The sequence below is a fragment of the Raphanus sativus genome, chromosome 3, assembly GCF_000801105.2.
Source record: "Raphanus sativus cultivar WK10039 chromosome 3, ASM80110v3, whole genome shotgun sequence".
Lineage (NCBI taxonomy): Eukaryota > Viridiplantae > Streptophyta > Magnoliopsida > Brassicales > Brassicaceae > Raphanus > Raphanus sativus.
In genome coordinates this window covers 27,740,319-27,758,727 of record NC_079513.1, presented here as the reverse complement: position 1 = coordinate 27,758,727, position 18,409 = coordinate 27,740,319, and the positions used below count along the sequence as shown (strand labels likewise).

At 36.2% G+C, this 18,409-nt stretch overlaps 4 protein-coding genes and 1 long non-coding RNA gene across 11 annotated transcripts; 1 reads left to right on the top strand and 4 right to left on the bottom strand.

The window, feature by feature from the left end:
- The first annotated feature begins 289 nt into the window (after positions 1–289).
- On the top strand, positions 290–3,043 carry LOC108847383 (NAC domain-containing protein 78). Of its 3 annotated transcripts, none has more exons than XM_018620611.2 (6): positions 290–741; positions 818–1,095; positions 1,182–1,379; positions 1,650–2,222; positions 2,301–2,424; positions 2,511–3,043. In XM_018620611.2, the coding sequence occupies exons 1-6, from the start codon at positions 573–575 to the stop codon at positions 2,882–2,884; spliced, it is 1,716 nt and encodes a 571-aa protein (XP_018476113.1). In that variant the 5' UTR covers positions 290–572; the 3' UTR covers positions 2,885–3,043. The 3 variants fall into 3 exon arrangements, with proteins under 3 accessions (XP_018476113.1, XP_018476111.1, XP_018476112.1); XM_018620609.2 differs by having other exon boundaries at positions 293–741; positions 1,647–2,222; XM_018620610.2 differs by having other exon boundaries at positions 295–741; positions 1,647–2,222; positions 2,304–2,424.
- Positions 3,044–3,147: 104 nt separating this feature from the next.
- On the bottom strand, positions 3,148–6,204 carry LOC108847384 (acyl-CoA-binding domain-containing protein 4). 2 transcript variants are annotated; one of them, XM_018620612.2, is made up of 14 exons: positions 6,070–6,204; positions 5,728–5,865; positions 5,561–5,638; positions 5,378–5,467; positions 5,223–5,289; positions 5,090–5,151; positions 4,864–5,003; positions 4,655–4,781; positions 4,474–4,588; positions 4,283–4,371; positions 4,124–4,207; positions 3,712–4,041; positions 3,559–3,618; positions 3,148–3,455 (listed from the first exon to the last, which is right to left on the bottom strand). In XM_018620612.2, the coding sequence occupies exons 2-14, from the start codon at positions 5,839–5,841 to the stop codon at positions 3,309–3,311; spliced, it is 1,503 nt and encodes a 500-aa protein (XP_018476114.1). In that variant the 5' UTR covers positions 5,842–5,865; positions 6,070–6,204; the 3' UTR covers positions 3,148–3,308. The 2 variants fall into 2 exon arrangements, with proteins under 2 accessions (XP_018476114.1, XP_056861518.1); XM_057005538.1 differs by having other exon boundaries at positions 5,996–6,114.
- Positions 6,205–6,394: 190 nt separating this feature from the next.
- On the bottom strand, positions 6,395–9,222 carry LOC108844278 (protein BTR1). 4 transcript variants are annotated; one of them, XM_018617501.2, is made up of 8 exons: positions 9,062–9,222; positions 8,846–8,935; positions 8,452–8,690; positions 8,256–8,362; positions 7,671–7,864; positions 7,243–7,367; positions 6,874–7,031; positions 6,395–6,774 (listed from the first exon to the last, which is right to left on the bottom strand). In XM_018617501.2, the coding sequence occupies exons 2-8, from the start codon at positions 8,916–8,918 to the stop codon at positions 6,678–6,680; spliced, it is 993 nt and encodes a 330-aa protein (XP_018473003.2). In that variant the 5' UTR covers positions 8,919–8,935; positions 9,062–9,222; the 3' UTR covers positions 6,395–6,677. The 4 variants fall into 4 exon arrangements, with proteins under 4 accessions (XP_018473003.2, XP_018473005.2, XP_018473004.2 ...); XM_018617503.2 differs by having other exon boundaries at positions 7,243–7,307; XM_018617502.2 differs by having other exon boundaries at positions 8,846–8,932.
- Positions 9,223–12,823: 3,601 nt separating this feature from the next.
- LOC108845958 (cyclin-dependent protein kinase inhibitor SIM) lies at positions 12,824–13,540 on the bottom strand. The gene has a single exon (XM_018619164.2). The coding sequence runs from the start codon at positions 13,425–13,427 to the stop codon at positions 13,029–13,031; it is 399 nt and encodes a 132-aa protein (XP_018474666.1). The 5' UTR covers positions 13,428–13,540; the 3' UTR covers positions 12,824–13,028.
- A 3,955-nt stretch (positions 13,541–17,495) lies between these two features.
- On the bottom strand, positions 17,496–18,352 carry LOC130509715 (uncharacterized). Its single transcript, XR_008943698.1, has 3 exons — positions 18,075–18,352; positions 17,901–17,997; positions 17,496–17,768 (listed from the first exon to the last, which is right to left on the bottom strand). It is a non-coding gene; the product is annotated as an uncharacterized LOC130509715 (long non-coding RNA).
- Positions 18,353–18,409: the final 57 nt, after the last annotated feature.

Below are 18,409 nucleotides of genomic sequence, written 5' to 3'. Positions count from 1 at the left end.
TATTTGCTTTTTGAGATTACAAGTGGTTGCTGTTTCTGTATACACTAGGAGAATGTATGCTGTTTGGTTTTTCTACTATAAGTAAACCACCATTGATTCCAGAAATATATGGGCCTCTTTGCTTATAACCTAGCCCATAATATATTGATTCCATGAGACCTTGGTTGCTAAATAAGTAACCCGTTTAACTAATAGGGCCCATTTTCGGCCTGTTCTCTGGACCGGTTGACAATTATAAATAGCGTGAAAAAACAGATCAGCGTCCCAACGACTGCCGGAAACTTCTAGAAATCACAAATAGTAAGAAACGTGTTGACGTGTCACCTAACTAGTTACCGTCTCGAATCAAAATATCAACGCACCGTCACTATAAACACCTCTCCAACCTCACTTTCGTGGTTCTTCCCTTTCCTTTTTTTTTCTCTCTCTCTCTCTCTCTCCAAGGTTGCTTCATAACAACGTCTCCGTAATCTCCCCTTCTCCAATTTTCCCCCAAATTCTTCTCAAAACCCTAATTTTTCCAATCTTAAATTTATCCGTTAATCGAATCGGAGATTCCTACTCGCCAATTGATGGGTCGCGGCTCAGCCACGTCGACGCTCGCTCCTGGGTTCCGTTTCCACCCGACGGACGAGGAGCTCGTTCGCTACTACCTCAAGCGCAAGGTCTGCAACAAACCCTTCAAGCTCGACGCTATCTCCGTCACCGATGTGTACAAATCCGAGCCTTGGGATCTTCCAGGTTTGGTTATATAACTCAATTACGATGATTTTAGAATTTCGTTTTGATTCCGATTAGGTTTTTGTGGATTGTATAGATAAGTCGAAGCTGAAAAGTAGAGACTTGGAGTGGTACTTCTTCAGTATGCTTGATAAGAAGTACAACAACGGCTCCAAGACCAATCGCGCCACTGAGAAAGGCTACTGGAAGACGACTGGGAAGGATCGGGAGATTCGTAATGGTTCGAGAGCAGTTGGGATGAAGAAGACTCTCGTTTATCACAAGGGCCGAGCTCCTAGTGGTGAGAGGACTAATTGGGTTATGCATGAGTATCGTCTTACTGATGATGAGTTGAAGAAGACTGGTGCCCCACAGGTAAAGATATTTTTTTTTTTTTTTAATTGTTATCTGAGAATGGATTGTGAGTTATTGACTTTGTTTGAGTCTGTTTGTGTGTGTAGGATGCGTATGTGCTGTGTAGGATATTCCAGAAAAGCGGCACGGGGCCTAAGAATGGGGAGCAGTACGGTGCTCCTTATCTTGAGGAGGAGTGGGAAGAGGATAAAATGACTTTTGTGCCGGAACAAGATGCTCTCAGTAGTGAAGTGTTGGCCTTTGATGATGATGATGTTTATCTCGACATTGACGACTTTGACGAGGTTTGTAGCTTCAGCTTTTTCTCCAGATATTATCTCTCTTTATAATCAATGTGTTTAGTGACTGAGTATTGCATTAGTGTTTGTTACAAGTGATGTGGTAATACATATATGGAACAGAATACCTGTTTAGATTTTGATTAGGGATGTATGTTAGTTAGCTTATGTTTTTGCCATGTTGATGATGATAGCAATTAGCATAGCATACACTATCTTATGTTTAATATACATTCTTTTCTATAAACGTCTGAATTTGATTTTCTTATGTAGAAGCCTGAGAATCTGGTGGTCTATGATGCCATTCCTGTTGAGCCTAATTATTTCCACGGAGAATCAAGCAATAATGTTGAGTCAGGAAACTACTCAGACTCTGGAAATTACATTCAACCAGAAAACTTTGCTGTGGACTCTGGTGGTTGCTTTGAACAGCCACTTGAAGCTTTTGAGGAGGATCAGAAGCCTATCATTCGGGATGGTAGCATTCAGCCTTGTTCTATGTTCCCCAATGAGCAAAGCGGTTGCGGTGTGCAAGATGAGAGCGCGGTGAATCTGGAAACGTCCAACAGTAATGTGTTTGCGGGTGGTAATTGCTACAGTGACATTCCTATTGATACCAACTATATTATGCCTGACGAGTCATTCATCGATCCTACCAACAACCTTCCACTCGGCGATGATCTTTTCCTGGAAACGAATGAGCTCGGCAGTGCTCTACCAGATGATTTTGACTTTGAAGATTATCTTAACTTCTTTGACGACGTGGACGCTCAGAATATGTCTCTCGATGTTTCTCAGCTGTTGGAGTCTGAAGATGCGGTTCCTGCCCAAGAAGGCTTCGACCAGATAGTAAGAGTAGTCTTGCTTTCGACTTGCTTAGTTTATCTATATGTTTAAAGTCCTTTTTTAACTTACTTTTACAATCAGCAGCCTTCCTCTGAAGACTTGGAGAAGGAGGTCACAGGAGGCAAAGAGGTGGTGGAGAAAGATGAAAGTGGCGAAGGATCTTCCTCGAAGCAAGATGCAGATGTTGTCACAGACTTTGATTCAGGTAACGCTCAGATGTTCTTGCACTCCTTAGTCACACAAATCATTTGATGACCGGTTCTGACCCTTTCTGAAACTGAATCATTGCAGCTTCGAAGTACCCTTTCCTCAAAAAGGCGGGCCAGATGTGTGGAGCGACATCTTCATTTGCTTCCCAGTTCCAAACAAAGGACGCTCGGCTACACGCAGGGCAATCTTCAGGTTCGGTCCACGTTACTGCAGGTATAATCAGAATATCAAACATGACTCTAGCAGCGGATATGGGCTGGTCATACGACAAGAACGATAACCTCAACGTAGTCCTTTCTTTCGGCTTGGTCCAACAACGAGATGATGGGATGAGTTCCTCTGTAAACAAGACAGGAGGAGTTCCAGCGACAAGAGCTATGTTGATCTTCCTTTGCTTATGGGTTCTCTTGCTATCTGTTAGCTTCAAAGTGGCAACAATGGTCTCTGCTCGGTAATAGCATCATCTTCGGTGTTTGTACCTCTCCAACTTATATATAGGCTTTACTTTGGCAGTGCTTTGCTGCCTCAATATTTTATCTTTCATGTAGTTTGAACTCTCATTACAGTTTCTGGCTATGGCTATTTCTTCCAGAAATAAGAACACAACTTCTTAATTCTGTTATGACAGTTATCAGTGATCCTTAATTATGTAGGAAACATTATCTTTAAACGTTTCAAACTTGAATTATCAGAAAAATGTAGACATTCTTAACAAATATTGATTCTGAATCTTTGTAATAAATAAAAAGGAACTTGTGTATCCCCACGCTGTTTCTCACTCTCAAAAGTAGTATTATAAAAAACAATAATCGACTATGTCTCTGCTGGAAGCGAACATTGAGCTTCTTCGCATGTACGTAACGTATTGTTTGGGATTCTCTATCTAGCACCCCAGCCCCAGCCTTGCCTTTTGACGTTCCCTTCCTCTCTTTCATCCGATGCTAACTTCTGCTTTCTAAGCATCTCAACTTCAGCTTCAATGGATTGTCCTGACTCCAATGCTTTCTGCAGTTCTGCTATCTGTGCCTGAGACATTCCATTAGAGATAGAACCGCAACTAAGCTGGAGAGTTTTGGAAAAGCGAGACAAAAGGTAAGTAGACTGTGAAGGTAGAAGGAAGCTTGTATACCTCGAGTTTAAAGCATCTTGACCGCTCTGAAATAAGTTGACCTTGTACAGATTGGAGTTCCTGCGATAACGTGAAAAGAATGTTAAGAGGTACCTCAGTCATCTAACACAAAAAGGGACAACAATTAACTTGAGAGTGTTAAGAGGTACGAACTTGGGATAGTTCAGCGTGGGTGCTATTAACTTCATCTATCTTTTCCCTGAGCTTCGAGTTTTCTACTTGGGTTTCTGCTACAGACGACTCCAGAGTTTTTTTCTCTTCTTTAATGGAATCGATTGTGTTTCTAATATCACTCCCAGAGAAGCTGTTTCCTGTTCCGTTGAGAGTTGGGTTTGCAGGTGGTGGTGGAGGAAAATCTGAGCTATCTGACTTGGCTATGGCATAAGCAGCAGTGACAGAGGCTGCAGCTGCAGCGGCTGCTGGTGACTTGAAGATTTTGGGATGCGAGGATAATTCTCCTGGCTTTAGTCTCATGACGAATATCTGTGTAAAAAGGAAGACGAGAGACGAATATAATGGATAAGACGTAGCACCAAGGCAAAAAAAAAAATTGCTATGGGCTTACATCATTGTTATACTTGCCGTTATAGCCGCCAAAGGCTACTAAGATGTTCTCTCCAAATACTGATGCTGAGCACACACTAAGACCCTGTAGTTGAATAATACCTCAATACATAGGAAACTCAGACATGAAAGAAATTGAATTACGGATTAGTTTATCAACCTCACTAGCAAGTGGATGCCTTGCTCCTACATGGGTTGATGTAGACCAAACCAGCTTCGACATATTTAGAACAAGGGTCTCTAAACAACCTGCACGCGGAAAAAAAAAGAGTCACCGAGGAGAGTTGAATCTGCAAAAGCATGTCAAGCTAGAGGAGACGTAAAATTTTAGAACCAGAGATTGCATTTTACCGGTACTGTTATCACCGCCCCCAACTATATACCAGTTTTCGTCAATGGTTATTCCTGCGTGTCCTGCCCGAGGAGTTACAACATCTCCCTGAACATGAGGCTGTGACCACTCCATCTGCGATGTATGTAAGATAAAATTATCACAACATGATTAAAGAAAATTCCAGAAAAATGTGCTTACAGTTTGCAAGTCGAGGATGTGAAGATCACTGAAGAAGATAGAGTGAGAACAACCACCAAAAATCAAGAGGTAACGATCGGAATGTGTAGCGGCTGTGTGGTCAAATCTGGGAACTGGGCGTGTCTGCCTAATCAAACGAGAAAAGAACACACTTGAGATGTAAGACTAGCTACAAAATAACTGCAGTAAAAACATAAATCTAAACTTACGAAGTCTCAACCACATCCCAAGTCATGGTCTCGAGATCAAGAACATGCAGATCATTCAGCAGCTTCCTTTTCTTATCTTCCCCACCAAAAACATAAACTTTGGATCCTACCAGCGTACTGGAATGTCCACCACGTGATACCTATTACAAACCAAGAAAGGAATAAATATAGCTAAGCCGAAACAATAAAATGTGTATGGACCAATTTCAGATAACTGTTTCCTTACCGGAACATTCCCCGAGGCATCGACGACTCCACACAGATGCGTTTCCAAATCAATGAACCGCACTGTAAGGAAAAAATCAACACACATCTATAAGCATCTAACAGAGAGCAAGGTGGATATTGACTTGACTAACCTAACATGTTATCTGATGAATTCTTGGAGTATCCACCGATCAGAAGAAGCTTGTTCCCCCACTTAATCTGCCAAGATTTTTCACAATTTTTTTTTTTTTGAAATTTGAACTACGATTTGCAAAAAAAAAAAAAAAAACTCATAGTCTTTATTTACCATGCGGTGGTCTGAAATAGCAGGGATACCATCACCGACTTCAGTTTTAAGTTTCAAACAAGACCAAGTCAAACTTCTAAGATCAAACACCTGAATGAGTTAAAAACAAAATCATCAACACAGATCCATGAAACAAACATACATACACACACAAAAAGAAAAGAGATAATAAGTAAGCAGTACGTGGAGATCAGATAAGTATCGGCCGTTACGGCTTCCACCGACAATGTAAAGCTTCTCATCAACAACCACTGCCGCATGCTGCATTTTTTCCATAACATAGAAGAAACGATTCAACAGACAAAATAATCTCAATTGAATCAAATGCTTTGTATACCAATCAAATTCACCTTGTAGCGAGCTGATGCTCGTGAGCCAGCAGCAACAGTGAGAGGTGTCCACTCATCGTACGCGAGATTCGAATGCCAATCGCCGACGTCTATCTCTTTCCTCATCTCTTCCATTGCCACCGTCACACAGCTCTCAGTCTGCCAATTTTGTAGAACGAGTTATGAGATAAGAGCTTCGATCTCATCTGATTTCAACAAATTGATATCGGAAATAAACAAAGAAATCTAAAATCTAAGCAGATGCTAAATCAGAGACTAGTGGGGGGACCATTGCGATCACAAGGAGATCTGGAACGCCAATTAAGAGATAAAGGGGAAATAAAGTGAAGGATCAAGACGAACATGAAGTCAGCAACCGGAATGGCGGCTATTGACAGAGCCGCCGGAGAAAGCGAGTGGTATCGGAGCCGGAGAATGGTGAAGAAATGTGGGAAGTGATGTTGAATCTCCCATGTTTATGATAATTTGGGGGCATTTCCGCTAATATTAAAAGTTCCTGGGGCTTTCAGTAATTATAAAAACTTTACAATGTGCTTCGGCAAATATCAAAAGCTTATTTGTATAAGATATTAGAAGATCGGGGTCCTTTGGAAAATATGAAAAGTTATGAAAGAATCAAATGCAGTGTAATGGTTGGGGTGTGTTCATTGTTACAGACAGGAAGAACTCAAGGGAAACAAAACTTCAATAAAGTTATTAATAAAACAAAAGTGAAAACAGTACTTCTAAATCCAAACCTGCTTCTCTCCCAAGAGAAAGAACAAAAAAGAACACATTGTATTATGTCAAAGACATGCAAAAGAAAATGAAACAAGAAGAAACAAAGCTCTCCTAGAGACAACTCTCTGCCTCACTTCAAGATGATTTTGTGATCCCATTCTCAAAGCTTAAGCCTCAACAAATGACCAAAGATAAGGAACCACGATGGACAGCTCCATCGGTGGGTGCTTTTATTCGGTGTCTCTCTCAGAGGCTGAATCAACTTTCTGTTTTATCATCGTCTCAGCTTGCTGAATTGCTCTCTGTGATCCTGTGATACTCACTTTCCTGTCCATTTTTTTGCCCAGTTACAAAGTTTAGACATGTCTTGAGAGGTATTTAATACAATGTTCGGTTATTACTCTCCACAATAATGTTAGCTTTTACCTATCAGTGGTTCCAGACATGAAATCGCCTCGGTCTGATATTTTTACTCGGGCACCTGTCATCTGAGTGATTTCCATGATGTTTCTTCCTCCACGACCAAGCACCAATCCTATATGCTCATCCGACACACCAATTGTCACCGTCCTACCAGCCTCTTCCTGGAATGTTTACCAAAACACAGCTTAAATAAATGATAATAATCCAAAAGAAATCATCTCTGAGTGCATTTACATGAACAGGGTGGAACATATATCATGCAAAAATTATTCATTCATACATATGCAAAATTACACACCACACTATCCATAGCAGTGATACGGATAGAGACTCATCCATAGACAGGGTGGAATATGGTGCAAAGAGACTAACCTTTTGGTGGTTTTGATACCTGCCTCCAGAACCGTTGTGTGCATAGTTAGCTGAATTGTATCCGGCTGTTGCAAAAGGAAGCACATACGCATATGGATGACCATGAAAACCAGAGTAGGAAAGACCTAAAATGCCGATTTCAAAGGAACTTACAATAGAAATAAGCTCAACAATGGACAAGCACCATATAACAATTCCCAGAATAGCAAGAAATTCCATGTGAGATGAAAGATACTAAACCCATTACTATCTTAGTTGACATATAATAATCTAAAACTCGCTAGAAAATTTTACTCTAACCAAACACACTAAGATTGTCCACATGACCTTTAACTGTCATGTGTGGTGACTAAACAAGATAGCAAAAAAAACTTCAAGGAGGAAAGCAAACAAACCTAACTTAACTAAGTAATACTGAGTTGATATACCTGCATATGAATATGGGGAATGCACATTCTGGGAGTAATGATCATCCTCGGTAAGCTTAGCCAAAATCAAATCAATAGCCCGCATCTGCTCCTCGAAGGTTCCAGATAACGTCACTAGCCTATCACTCAACCCATAGAAGGTATTATCCAGAGGGGATATCTTAATACCAGCTTTAGATTCCTCAATGAATGACCTGGTGTCAAAAAGAAATAAATGTCTTTTAACGGTTGGTGACAGCAGTACTACTGAAGTCAATATTCCTAACGGCAAAGCAAAAATACAACGGCATATTCTAGAACTATTAGATATATCCCTGACTAACACTAATAATACTTCAAACTGAGTCATATCTAATATCCAGAAACCTCTTTGGACCCTTTACAGGGTCTTTCTTTTTTAATGTATGCATTCAGGAAAAATAATTTCCTCTCCTAATATGAATCCGAGAATATTGAACATGGAAACAATGCAAGAACATGACCAGATACCCATTATAGATGTAAGTTGGTGATAAGGGAAACAGGCTCAGACAACCTCATAGTATCTTCTGCGAAAATTTCAGAACAAAAAAAAGAAAAACTTACTTAATGGTGGCCCCTCCTTTCCCAATTATGCCTCCACAAGAACTGTTAGGAACCACAAGTCTTAGTCGTCTCCTAGGCTCAACATCACTACCCTCTTCAGCATGAAGCTGAACATTCAAACAAACAACAAAAGTCAAAAAACTGCTCTCGTAATACCATATTACATACTATACATTAGTTAAAAAGCAGTTATTACCTCGCTGTGCAATTTATCAAGGATAAGTTCAAGTCCATTGACAACTTCTTTGATAGAGCCAGATATCATGATAATCCTATCGGTCGTCCCAGGGAAAAACTCCTGGTTACGAGAGAGCTGGATCCGCGCACCGGACTTGGCCTGAAACTCAGTGATGGTGGAGCCTCCTTTCCCAATGACGGAGCCAGCCGCCGCATTGGATACAAGGAAACGAATGTGTGTTGGCTTCTCACCAGAGTCTGAAAAAAAAAAACATTATAATATCTCAAAATACTTAAAACAGGATCCGATTCAAGAAGGTGAGTATAAACATTTGAGTTAGAGTCGACGAAAATGCAATTATAATTTGTTTTAAAAAAAAAAAAGGAGCAGATCGGATCGGGGGGAATAATACCATCTTCGGAAGGTTCAGGGGATGGCTTGGTGAGCTCTTCAGGAGGAGGGGCATATGACTCGGTGGACTCCATCGCCAATGCTGCTGCTGCTGCAGAAGATTAAGAAGAATCCGAATCAAGCAATCTGACATTTACCAATACAAACGAAACAAAACGAAGGAGAAATGGAATCTGAGATTGAGAGAAGCAAAAAATTACAAACAGTTAATTATTACCTCTGTTCTCAAACGCAATTCGAATCTCCTCCTTGCGTCAGCGACACTTTCAAGCCTGTGGTTTCTGAATCTAGTCTCGGTATGCGGTTTCTAGATCCTTGCTGGATTCCTCGTCTTTGTCGCCGAGCGATTTTGTCAAGTGAATGAAGTTTGGCTCTTTTGTCTAGTTTTTTGATTATGTCTTATTTCTATCCACTTGCTTTTTCTATTAATTTTTTTCCTTTTTTATTTTAAATCTTATTTTATAGTAAAAAATCTTTAAAAAAATATTAAATCAACTCAACTTTCATTAAATTACGATGACAAATAGCTGTCTGTGAGAGTTAAACATATTAGTATAAAATAAGTAGCAATTAGGTGATTTTCTCTTTTCAAATCTAATGATTAAAATACATTGATTTTTTTTATGCATACACTAAACCTTTTCCTTTGAACTTTTCATAGTTTGTTAGTTGATTTGATTACACACATTGACTATAAAAAAGGTTAGTGATTATCATTTATTAGAATTTTAAACTATACAACACAGCAGAGTAAAGCCGATGATAAATAGTTAGATACCGTTAATGGTAATGCATGTCTCTATTATTTGGATTGGTCAACTAATGAATGTAAAGTAGTAGAGTATTAGTTAGAATGTGATTTTAGTGTTTAGTCCGACAATAATGGGAAGTGGCAACCAGTGTTTCCCTCACGACTTATGCTATGCAGATTAATTCATTGGTTGTTTTTCTTTAATATATAAATCATACTTTTTTCTCATCATAAATTATAATTTGGATAAGACCAACCAAATCAAAGTTCTCATCATGTTTTGCTAAAATCACCCAAACATTAAGCTTGACATGCTCTTTAACTTGTCGAGCATGGGCTTCGAGAGACACTTCAAGACAACCTCTTGGGACTGGCGAGATATGATAGTAGAGCAAAGTGGACCTTACCTGGTTCAGAGAACCCGTGCCTTCTCAAGTTCGTATCTGTAGAGCAGCAAATTCTTGGTTATTTTCATATATGTTAAATTTGAGTATAATTCAGTAAAATGACCACAAACGAATTTGAATCCTTTGGAACCAGTGTTTTTTCAATAGAATGTTTGTTTCTTCTACTTTACTTATGGATGTTATTAATCAGCCCATCGGCCCAAATCCAAGAACAAAACCTGTAAAACCCTTAAATATCTGATTCTGACCTGACTCAAAAATGGGCCGCATCTTACTTAGCCCAAAGTATATCTTTAGCTGATTCAAGAACAAAATTTCAGCTAAACCATCTGGTTTTCCTGGCTTAGCCGGTTTAGTGACTAGCCCCTCGACATTAGATTTATTTGCTAAATGTGTAAGTTAAATCTTGTATATAGGTTGAATTAGACTAGACTGTACATGGTTATTTTCTTTCATTCCAGTGATCAAATCTTAGGATAAGCGAAGCAGTCATGAACTAAGTAGAGCTTTTGACGAGATGGATCACTTTTTTTACCGCAAACTCATATGAAACTGATACAGTTCGAGAAAAAACCAAATAGTAAAAGCATCAAAGCAGTTAATCTTTTTTTTTTGAAGATAAAAGCAGTTAATCTTCTTAATGGTAAAAACAACTAATGTGGTGAAAGGTGAGATCATTACCTTGTTTAAATGTGTAGGCATGGCTCCTATCTTTGGCCACAGTACCATTCAATACTTTCTATTTCAATGTCATTAAAAATGTTTGGTCTAATCCATTTATTTCACCTCTACCCTGTAACCTAATTTTATAAGCTATTTAATTACGCATCCATCGTATATATTCACAAAACTTAATAATGTAACTATATTTCAGTAGTAACCAAAAAAAAGAAAGATAACTGCATATAGATCAGTCATCTGTAAATTCTGGTGACGTTCGTATATAATATGATAGAAAGTTTTGCAGACTTCATGATGGTGATACTGTACCAAACAAACCCGGCTAATTATTGTACCCCACTAGCCAACATTTTTTAAATTACCTGTTGATTTTGATAATAGTATCGAATAATATTTGATGTCATGTGCTGGAATAATCATCATTGTTGATTCTTACGGCGTGTTATATAAAGTACTACATTTTATTGTAGGTACTTTCACGCACGATCTAATAAAATAAACCTGATCAAACATAATTAACAAGGATCGTAGAAATTAATACTCTTATGTTTTTCATCAATCATCATCGTGCTTATCCACCTTTGTTTACATCGCATTCACAAGATCTCAAATAGGAAAAGTGAATCTACAGTGTGAACTATATTATAGTATTGTTTAACCTCTTTTGTTTAATCTCATACTTAATTGACGCATCCCATTGTTAAAGATCAAATTTTTCAATAATATGTAGTAAGTAGTAAAATAGTAAATATTGGCAATGTTTATACGACTATAGCTCGACCCTCTACATATTCAAATATCACGAACTCATACATTACGTATAGTCAGAATAACATGCAGTTCAAATCACTTCTCTCACAATATTAATTCATAAGCGGAGAAGATGATTTGCAACATTTCACGAGTTTTCCGAGTTATGTGTAAGTTAATCTAAAAAACCTTTAATAAAACTCTCAAACACTCTAGGAATAAGCCAGCGCTATACCGAAGTATACCTTCCAACATAAATCGACAGCAGAAATAATTCCAAACACTAAACCACTAGACCAGTTCGCTGTTGGTAAATTTTGTATAAGAATGACACTTATAAATTAACAAAATTAAATTTCTAAGCATATGCGTTGATTTAGTAGCGTCTTAATGACTCTTTCAGATTAACTCTGATCTATCAAACAAAATGTTCATTATGTCCACTTGTCCAGATTTACAAAAGAAATACATTAATCATATACAACTATTGAGGTCTATGAAGTATCGATCTATACGATTTTCCGAGTACGTTACGGATGGGCACTCCTAGTGAATTTTAGATTAATTTTTCTATGAGACGTCATCCACAAACAACATTAATTTACAGATCCCAAAGCCGTATTTATCGCTCTACCTGCCGGCTCAAAAAATGTCAGAGATCAACATGAATTTCGATCAACTTTACTCGATTACAATAGCTACTTTAATTAGCTTGCAAAATAAGCAACAGTCTATCCTTTATAAAGAAAAAAATAATTTAAAATAGTTGGATCAAGGCATCATTATCTTTTTCTCGTGGCGTCTTTCACAAGGGCACGTAAGACACGCAACCATTACACATCCCATCCTACCAATTCACACGTAAAACGCCATTACAGAATCCTAAACCTTTTTACCTTTTAAAAAAAACTAACCATGTGTTCAGAATTCTCAGTAACAATTCGAATTTTAGATAAACTTTACGATGATGATTTCATTTTAACTTTTACTATCATCAAAATGTGATGTTAACTAGATCGGATCATCGGGTGGGGCATTATGATGCACACCATGGTAACACATATTATATAAAACCTATCGTGGCCGACAAAAATAATTGCTTGCAAAGGCAACTCATTTTCACTCTTTTTATCGTGATATCATATCTCTCACGTCAATGGTTATTTTGAAACTGCTACTTATATTTAATTAATTGCCATCGTAACATATGTTACATTTATTCCACATCCATCTTACGAAAGTGCATCTACCACCGAGCAAAACGTAAATGTTATGGGCTTCCACTGTTCATTTTCAGTCGAAATATTTTAATTTTGGCTTTTTCTTCTGAAATGTTTTACGAGTCGATATAAGATTTTTTACTAAAAGATGATATGCAGTACCTACTGAGTCAGTGAATTAGTGAATATAGATTATTGAGCATTTACATAATTCATGAAGCTAGTGAGAAAAGAAAGATTCCAACGATCGATAGCACATGTATATTTATAGAGTAGGTCGACGTGTAAAGTTGAGAATCGTTACATTAAAATAAATAAAAAAGTTATCGAAATGAAGGAACCTTTAACATTATTGTGGTTAACTCCAATTATTGATCATCTTCGAGAACAAGAACGGAAACTTCTCCGTCGCCTAACCACCGCGAGAGCCGTCTTGGCGGTGGTTGGTGTGGGGGATGACGTCGCTGAGTGATTGTAAACAGAGGAGAAGAAGCGTTCAATCTCCTCTTTGTTGACGATGATCTCAACTTTTGATGGCGTCAAAAGCTTCCTCTTGCAAGATCTGATGAGAGACGATGGCGACGGAGGTGGGCGCCGTTTCTGAGGCGGAGGAGGAGGAGTAGTGGCGGTGGAGGGAGGAATCTTGTGGTCGGTGGAAGTAGGAGTGGTGCAGCCGCCGCAGCCGTCATCATCTATGTTGGTGTTGTTGGATGGGATCTTGATGGATGATGGGAACTTGAGCATGGGCAGATCTTGTATTAAATCAAGATCCATTTTTAAAAAAAATATTAAATTGATTTGTTCTTGAGGCTTTTGTTTTTGTGTTTTGTCGTGTGCCTGGACAAATCTTCTTAGAGAAGTGGAGTTGTAGGTTTCTTGTATATATGTGCTTCTGTCTTTACGTACATGCTTTTCTTTTATATATGTGTATATCTCTTAATATATAATTAGAAAGATAAGACATGAAAGTAGAAACCACACTACTTTCTTTTCATTTACTGCTTTTGAGAGAAAAAACTATACCACCTTCCAACCAAAATATTATACTAATCAAATTTACACGATTCTGAAACTTAGTTTATAATTTTGTACTTTATACTTCAGTTTGATCGTTAAGATAAATATTCTTTTTGACACCAATAGTCTAACAACAATGTAGTGAAATAGTTAAAAAAAACAATGTAGTACTGAAACCTTCTTTGTAAATTTAGTAAATAGAAAATTTATAACTTGGTATAGTTCTTTCTTGAACTTAGCCATTTAAACGTATACACAATATATATGCTATATTATGTACTACTTTTAGAAAGAAAAATGTAAAAAGATCAATCAAATTTTACTAACGCGAATAGATTATCCAGCATATATGTTTAAGTAGTAACATGCATATGTTCGGAAAACAATCAAGCAGTAACATGCACAATAGTGGGTTTTAAAGTTTCTCACAAAAAATAAGAAAACACAAAAATTTATGTAATTTATCTTGATTATATAAAAGTAGGATTAAAAAAAATAATTCAACCAAAAAAAAGATATTATATTTTGTAATTGGTCACAAATTTTGAATGACATTAAATTTATCTAGAATATTGACAATATCATTTATTTTGAACAAAATAAAAACAGTTAAACACCATTTAAATTGATATGGAGAGAATATTATTTTGTTTGTAATAAATAATTTGATTAATAAGAAGATCATATAAAATTTAGGTATTTTTAAAAGGACTCAAATTTCAGACCAAGGCTTTTAATCTAAACTTAGAGATTGGTTAGAATTTATATGGTGTACTGCTAAAGAAAGAAACTAGAGACATGTCATGTGTTTAGAATTTAGAATTTCTGTACATGCATTAGGTAACGTTTATACATGCAAAAAAAATTTCAACATGTATTTGTTAATATATTATTGAATGAATTGGTTTAAGGACAAAAGTTTGTGATAAGTTATAAATTATAAATTAAGAAAATGCTTTTGATGTGATAAGTTTGTGTTTATGGAGATTAAGGGTATTGGCTTAATTAGGACAAAAGTTTAGTGTATGGGATGCAATTTCCCTATATTATTTATTAGGTGTATTTATATTACTATATGTGATATAATTGCAATAGGTTTATTTTATTTTCCTGATCCATTAAGATCCATAATGAGAGGAACTAGCCTTATTTATTAATTAATTAATTAAGATTCCATTGCATCTTTGTATGATTCTTGTTGGTTAAGATTTACATTGAATTTTTGATAAAAAGATTTACTTTGAATCCGCACGACATGACACGTTCGAATTAATCATGAGTTTTATATATGCCAAATATATAAAGTTATAAACCCATTCACAGTTTAAATATTTTTTAGTTATTTAAAACTAAAAGTCAGCATACTCAAACATGATGTATAAGTGTATACCGATTTGGTTACATAAGAGCATCTTTATCAGACAGGACTTTTAAAAGTCCTTAATTTTTTTTTCTTTTTGTTTTCTGTTAAATGGGAGAAATCAATAGGGAAAAAGTGTGGGACGAGTGTGGGACGTTTCTTATAAAAGGACAAAAGGAAGAAAGTCTAGGACATTTGCCGTGGGACCTACGCCGAATTCACCTAAGGAGGAAGCTAAGGACGCGTTGATAAAGATGCTCTAAGGTAATTACGTTTACGTATTATAGTGCAGAGAATCTATCATCTAAAGATATATGCCACATGTTTACTTTAAGAGGAATAGAGGATGCATGTGATGTGATGTAGGGTAGATCTGTGAAAGTGACTGGCAATGTCAAACGATGAAACCCAAAACAAAGGTACATAAGAAGAAACGATCGTCTGAATCATTCCCAATATCTGAATCTCACTGTCTTTTTTTTTTTTTTTTAATTTCCTTTTTATACATTGATTTTTTAACACAACTGAGTTACCTTTTTAACTTTTTCCTTTGGGACGTTTCTTTTCCTTCTGAACTACTTTAGTTGTTGACAACAATACAACAATAAAAATACTTGTCAAAAAAAAACAATACAACAATAAAACTTCTATTGATTATCGAGCGTTCATGCCTTTCAAGATCTATTTGTTCGTTGAAGATTTGGACCTGGTACATCACTAATCTAGCTAATATTTACGACGATGAGCAAGGAATTTGCGTAAAAGAAACACATTAACTAGTGCTGTAACTGCCATATTTAAAATTGAGTGTTGGTTTCACAAGAATAATGTGACGCTATATTTGAAAAGAAACAAGGATTTATTAATATATATTATATTTCTCAAAAAATGATACATATCGTATTCACTTGGTTGACATAACTGAATACAACTATACGTGGTTTCGTTAGAAAGTATTATTTTATTTTTAATATCTTATTTGTTGTAAAGTACGGTGGAGGCAAGGGAATGCTAGAGATTATTAATCAGTATAATCATGACGATCACTATAATTAGAGATTCACGATAATCATAAAATAAATATAAATTGTTTGCGTATTATGTTTTACGTTCTTCAACTTTACTATATGAATGTATCTGCTCTTCCCAATAGCAATTATATAAAATATGTGATATCACAAAATTTTCTACAGAGATATAATAGGTTATTAGTGGAAGAAAAAAAATCTGCAGGGAAACAAGTACTATTGCCAAATTTTTTAACTTTTTAATTTCCTGAATACACCAAGTAGATAACGATCATGAAGGTCATCTCTTGGATGTTAATGTTTCATGTCCGATTGTCTTTTTGAACAATGGTATCAATTATCCATTTATTTAAAATATATATACCACAAAAGAAAATACAAATACAGTACTAACATTGGAAAATCAATATATAATATTATCTATGTAAATGAAAATTTATGGTAATTAAAATGTAACATATAAACTGGAATAAAATAATTTACACCATACTTTTATGATTACTGTAGAAGTTATGGACATTAGTTACATAAATTTTGATATGTTTCAAGTCAGTTTTTGAAAATTTTAGTTTATATATTAGCAATTCTTACTAAGATAAGTTTTCACCAGAATATTTTTTTTCCAGAATATGGATATGTATTCTATTCACTGATATTAAATTACTGGAGAATAGGCACCTAACATAGGACATATAAAATTAAATGGTAAAAATTAGTTTGTTGAGAATTAGAATGTATCGGGACCATTTATATATACTATTGTACCAAACTTTTCTTGATTCTTTTCGATTGTCCCCATACCATTAAATTTTGTGAAGTCGTTACTTCACTGTTTTTCGATTGATCAAGTTCACAACTAAATAAATGCTCAACTCATTAGGTCAGTTATTGATGTAGACATGAAGAAAAGGAAGCTTTGCACGTTTAGCTTTCCAAAAGTTCTGTAGGATTTAATTATGCATGGTCCCTCCTTGTTTAGTAGATGGCCGAAAAAGGGTTTGTTGAAGGGTCGATTGAGTCCAAACTCGCATGTGAATTGGTCTGTCTTCAAATACTTTTGTCTAAAGTATTGAGATATTGATAAATCGGGTACTAAAACTAGCTTTTGTAATGATTTTTTCTTCCTTTTTTTTAATATGTCGAGGAGTTCCACTTGATTCTCAATGCAAATCAAACACGAGTTAGTGAACTGCATCAGGACGGTCCTTAGCATTGGTAGTCTTGAGTCATGTCATCTTCAAGATATGTGGTTGTTGTTTCATTTTGAAAAGTTGGAACTCCGTTATCTTATCTCGTGTTTGGTATCAAAATTATTGAAAGATTTTCTGGCTCGTTTGAGTGTCCACGAGCCCAATCTGGAGAATAGGCAAAGAAACTGACAGCTTAATGAATTATAATTTTATGCGATAATTTTAGTTGTATATAGAATATTATGAAAAAACTAAATGAAAACATTATAAAACTTTTTTTCTGAAACAAAAAGCTCAAACTTTTATTTGAGCTTGCTATATTATGAATTTTGTTAAAAATAAATGTCAGACCGACGGTGTGTCCAAGGCTGGCCATATTGTAATGATAATAAGAAATAAGATATGCTCTTTCCTAAAGTGATGTTAAAACACAGCCCATATTAACCCTTTTCGTTGCGGTAACGGATGTTGTTCCTCCAGTGAACCGCCTCTCGGGTTTATGTAAACCATCTTTCTCCCACTGTGATATGCCCACACATCAACCAACAGTTCCAGAAACGGCAGTAACAGTATTTCCGCTACTTATAAGTTATAGTTGAAAACAAAATGAACCATAAAATTTGTGTTAAGATAGGAGAAAACAAGTAAGAACCTGGGTTTTGCCCCCTCGAGTTGTGATGAAGCCAGTGAGCAACCTTTAGAGTCATTAGGATTGTTATGCAGTGCCATTTAGAGACCCATAGAACATCCTGTGGTTGATGTTTATACTGGGACGTTAAGTTTGGTTGATGTTTTGGTGAATATGTTGAAAAAGAGTAGTATTTACCTTGCGAACATGACAAACTCGAGGAAAGACAGAGTAGGCATCACCTAGTTGTGGAGAGAAGATCTGCAATGATGAACAATCTATTTTCATCCGAGGAGTAACCTTCAGTTTCCTCGGTTAAGGATATCACACATAGACCAGAACGTTTTTAGTTAAAAGTCTTCCTGAAGAAGTTTGAAGATTCTTCATCATTGTGACCTAGTGTTCGAGAATCTTTCCACATATTCCCTAAGTATCTGTCAATCATAATATATAAAATATTATGCATTAATAGGAAGGGCTTGGAGACGAGAACGAATGACAAAAGCATTATGTGAGATCGACCAGAGAAAATA

Excerpts from the sequence above, each read along its gene's own strand:
- LOC108847383 (XM_018620609.2), top strand. The coding sequence starts at position 573 with ATGGGTCGCGGCTCAGCCACGTCGACGCTCGCTCCTGGGTTCCGTTTC. Across the intron at positions 1,380-1,646 it reads ACATTGACGACTTTGACGAG|AAGCCTGAGAATCTGGTGGT; the intron begins GTTTGTAGCTTC and ends TTTCTTATGTAG. Across the intron at positions 2,223-2,300 it reads AAGAAGGCTTCGACCAGATA|CAGCCTTCCTCTGAAGACTT; the intron begins GTAAGAGTAGTC and ends TTTTACAATCAG.
- LOC108847384 (XM_057005538.1), bottom strand. Across the intron at positions 5,468-5,560 it reads GATACTTATCTGATCTCCAC|GTGTTTGATCTTAGAAGTTT; the intron begins GTACTGCTTACT and ends TAACTCATTCAG. Across the intron at positions 4,589-4,654 it reads ACATCCTCGACTTGCAAACT|ATGGAGTGGTCACAGCCTCA; the intron begins GTAAGCACATTT and ends CATACATCGCAG.
- LOC108844278 (XM_018617501.2), bottom strand. The coding sequence starts at position 8,918 with ATGGAGTCCACCGAGTCATATGCCCCTCCTCCTGAAGAGCTCACCAAG. Across the intron at positions 8,691-8,845 it reads CCCTGAACCTTCCGAAGATG|ACTCTGGTGAGAAGCCAACA; the intron begins GTATTATTCCCC and ends TTTTTTTTTCAG. Across the intron at positions 6,775-6,873 it reads ATGTCTGGAACCACTGATAG|GAAAGTGAGTATCACAGGAT; the intron begins GTAAAAGCTAAC and ends AAAAATGGACAG.
- LOC108845958 (XM_018619164.2), bottom strand. The coding sequence starts at position 13,427 with ATGGATCTTGATTTAATACAAGATCTGCCCATGCTCAAGTTCCCATCA.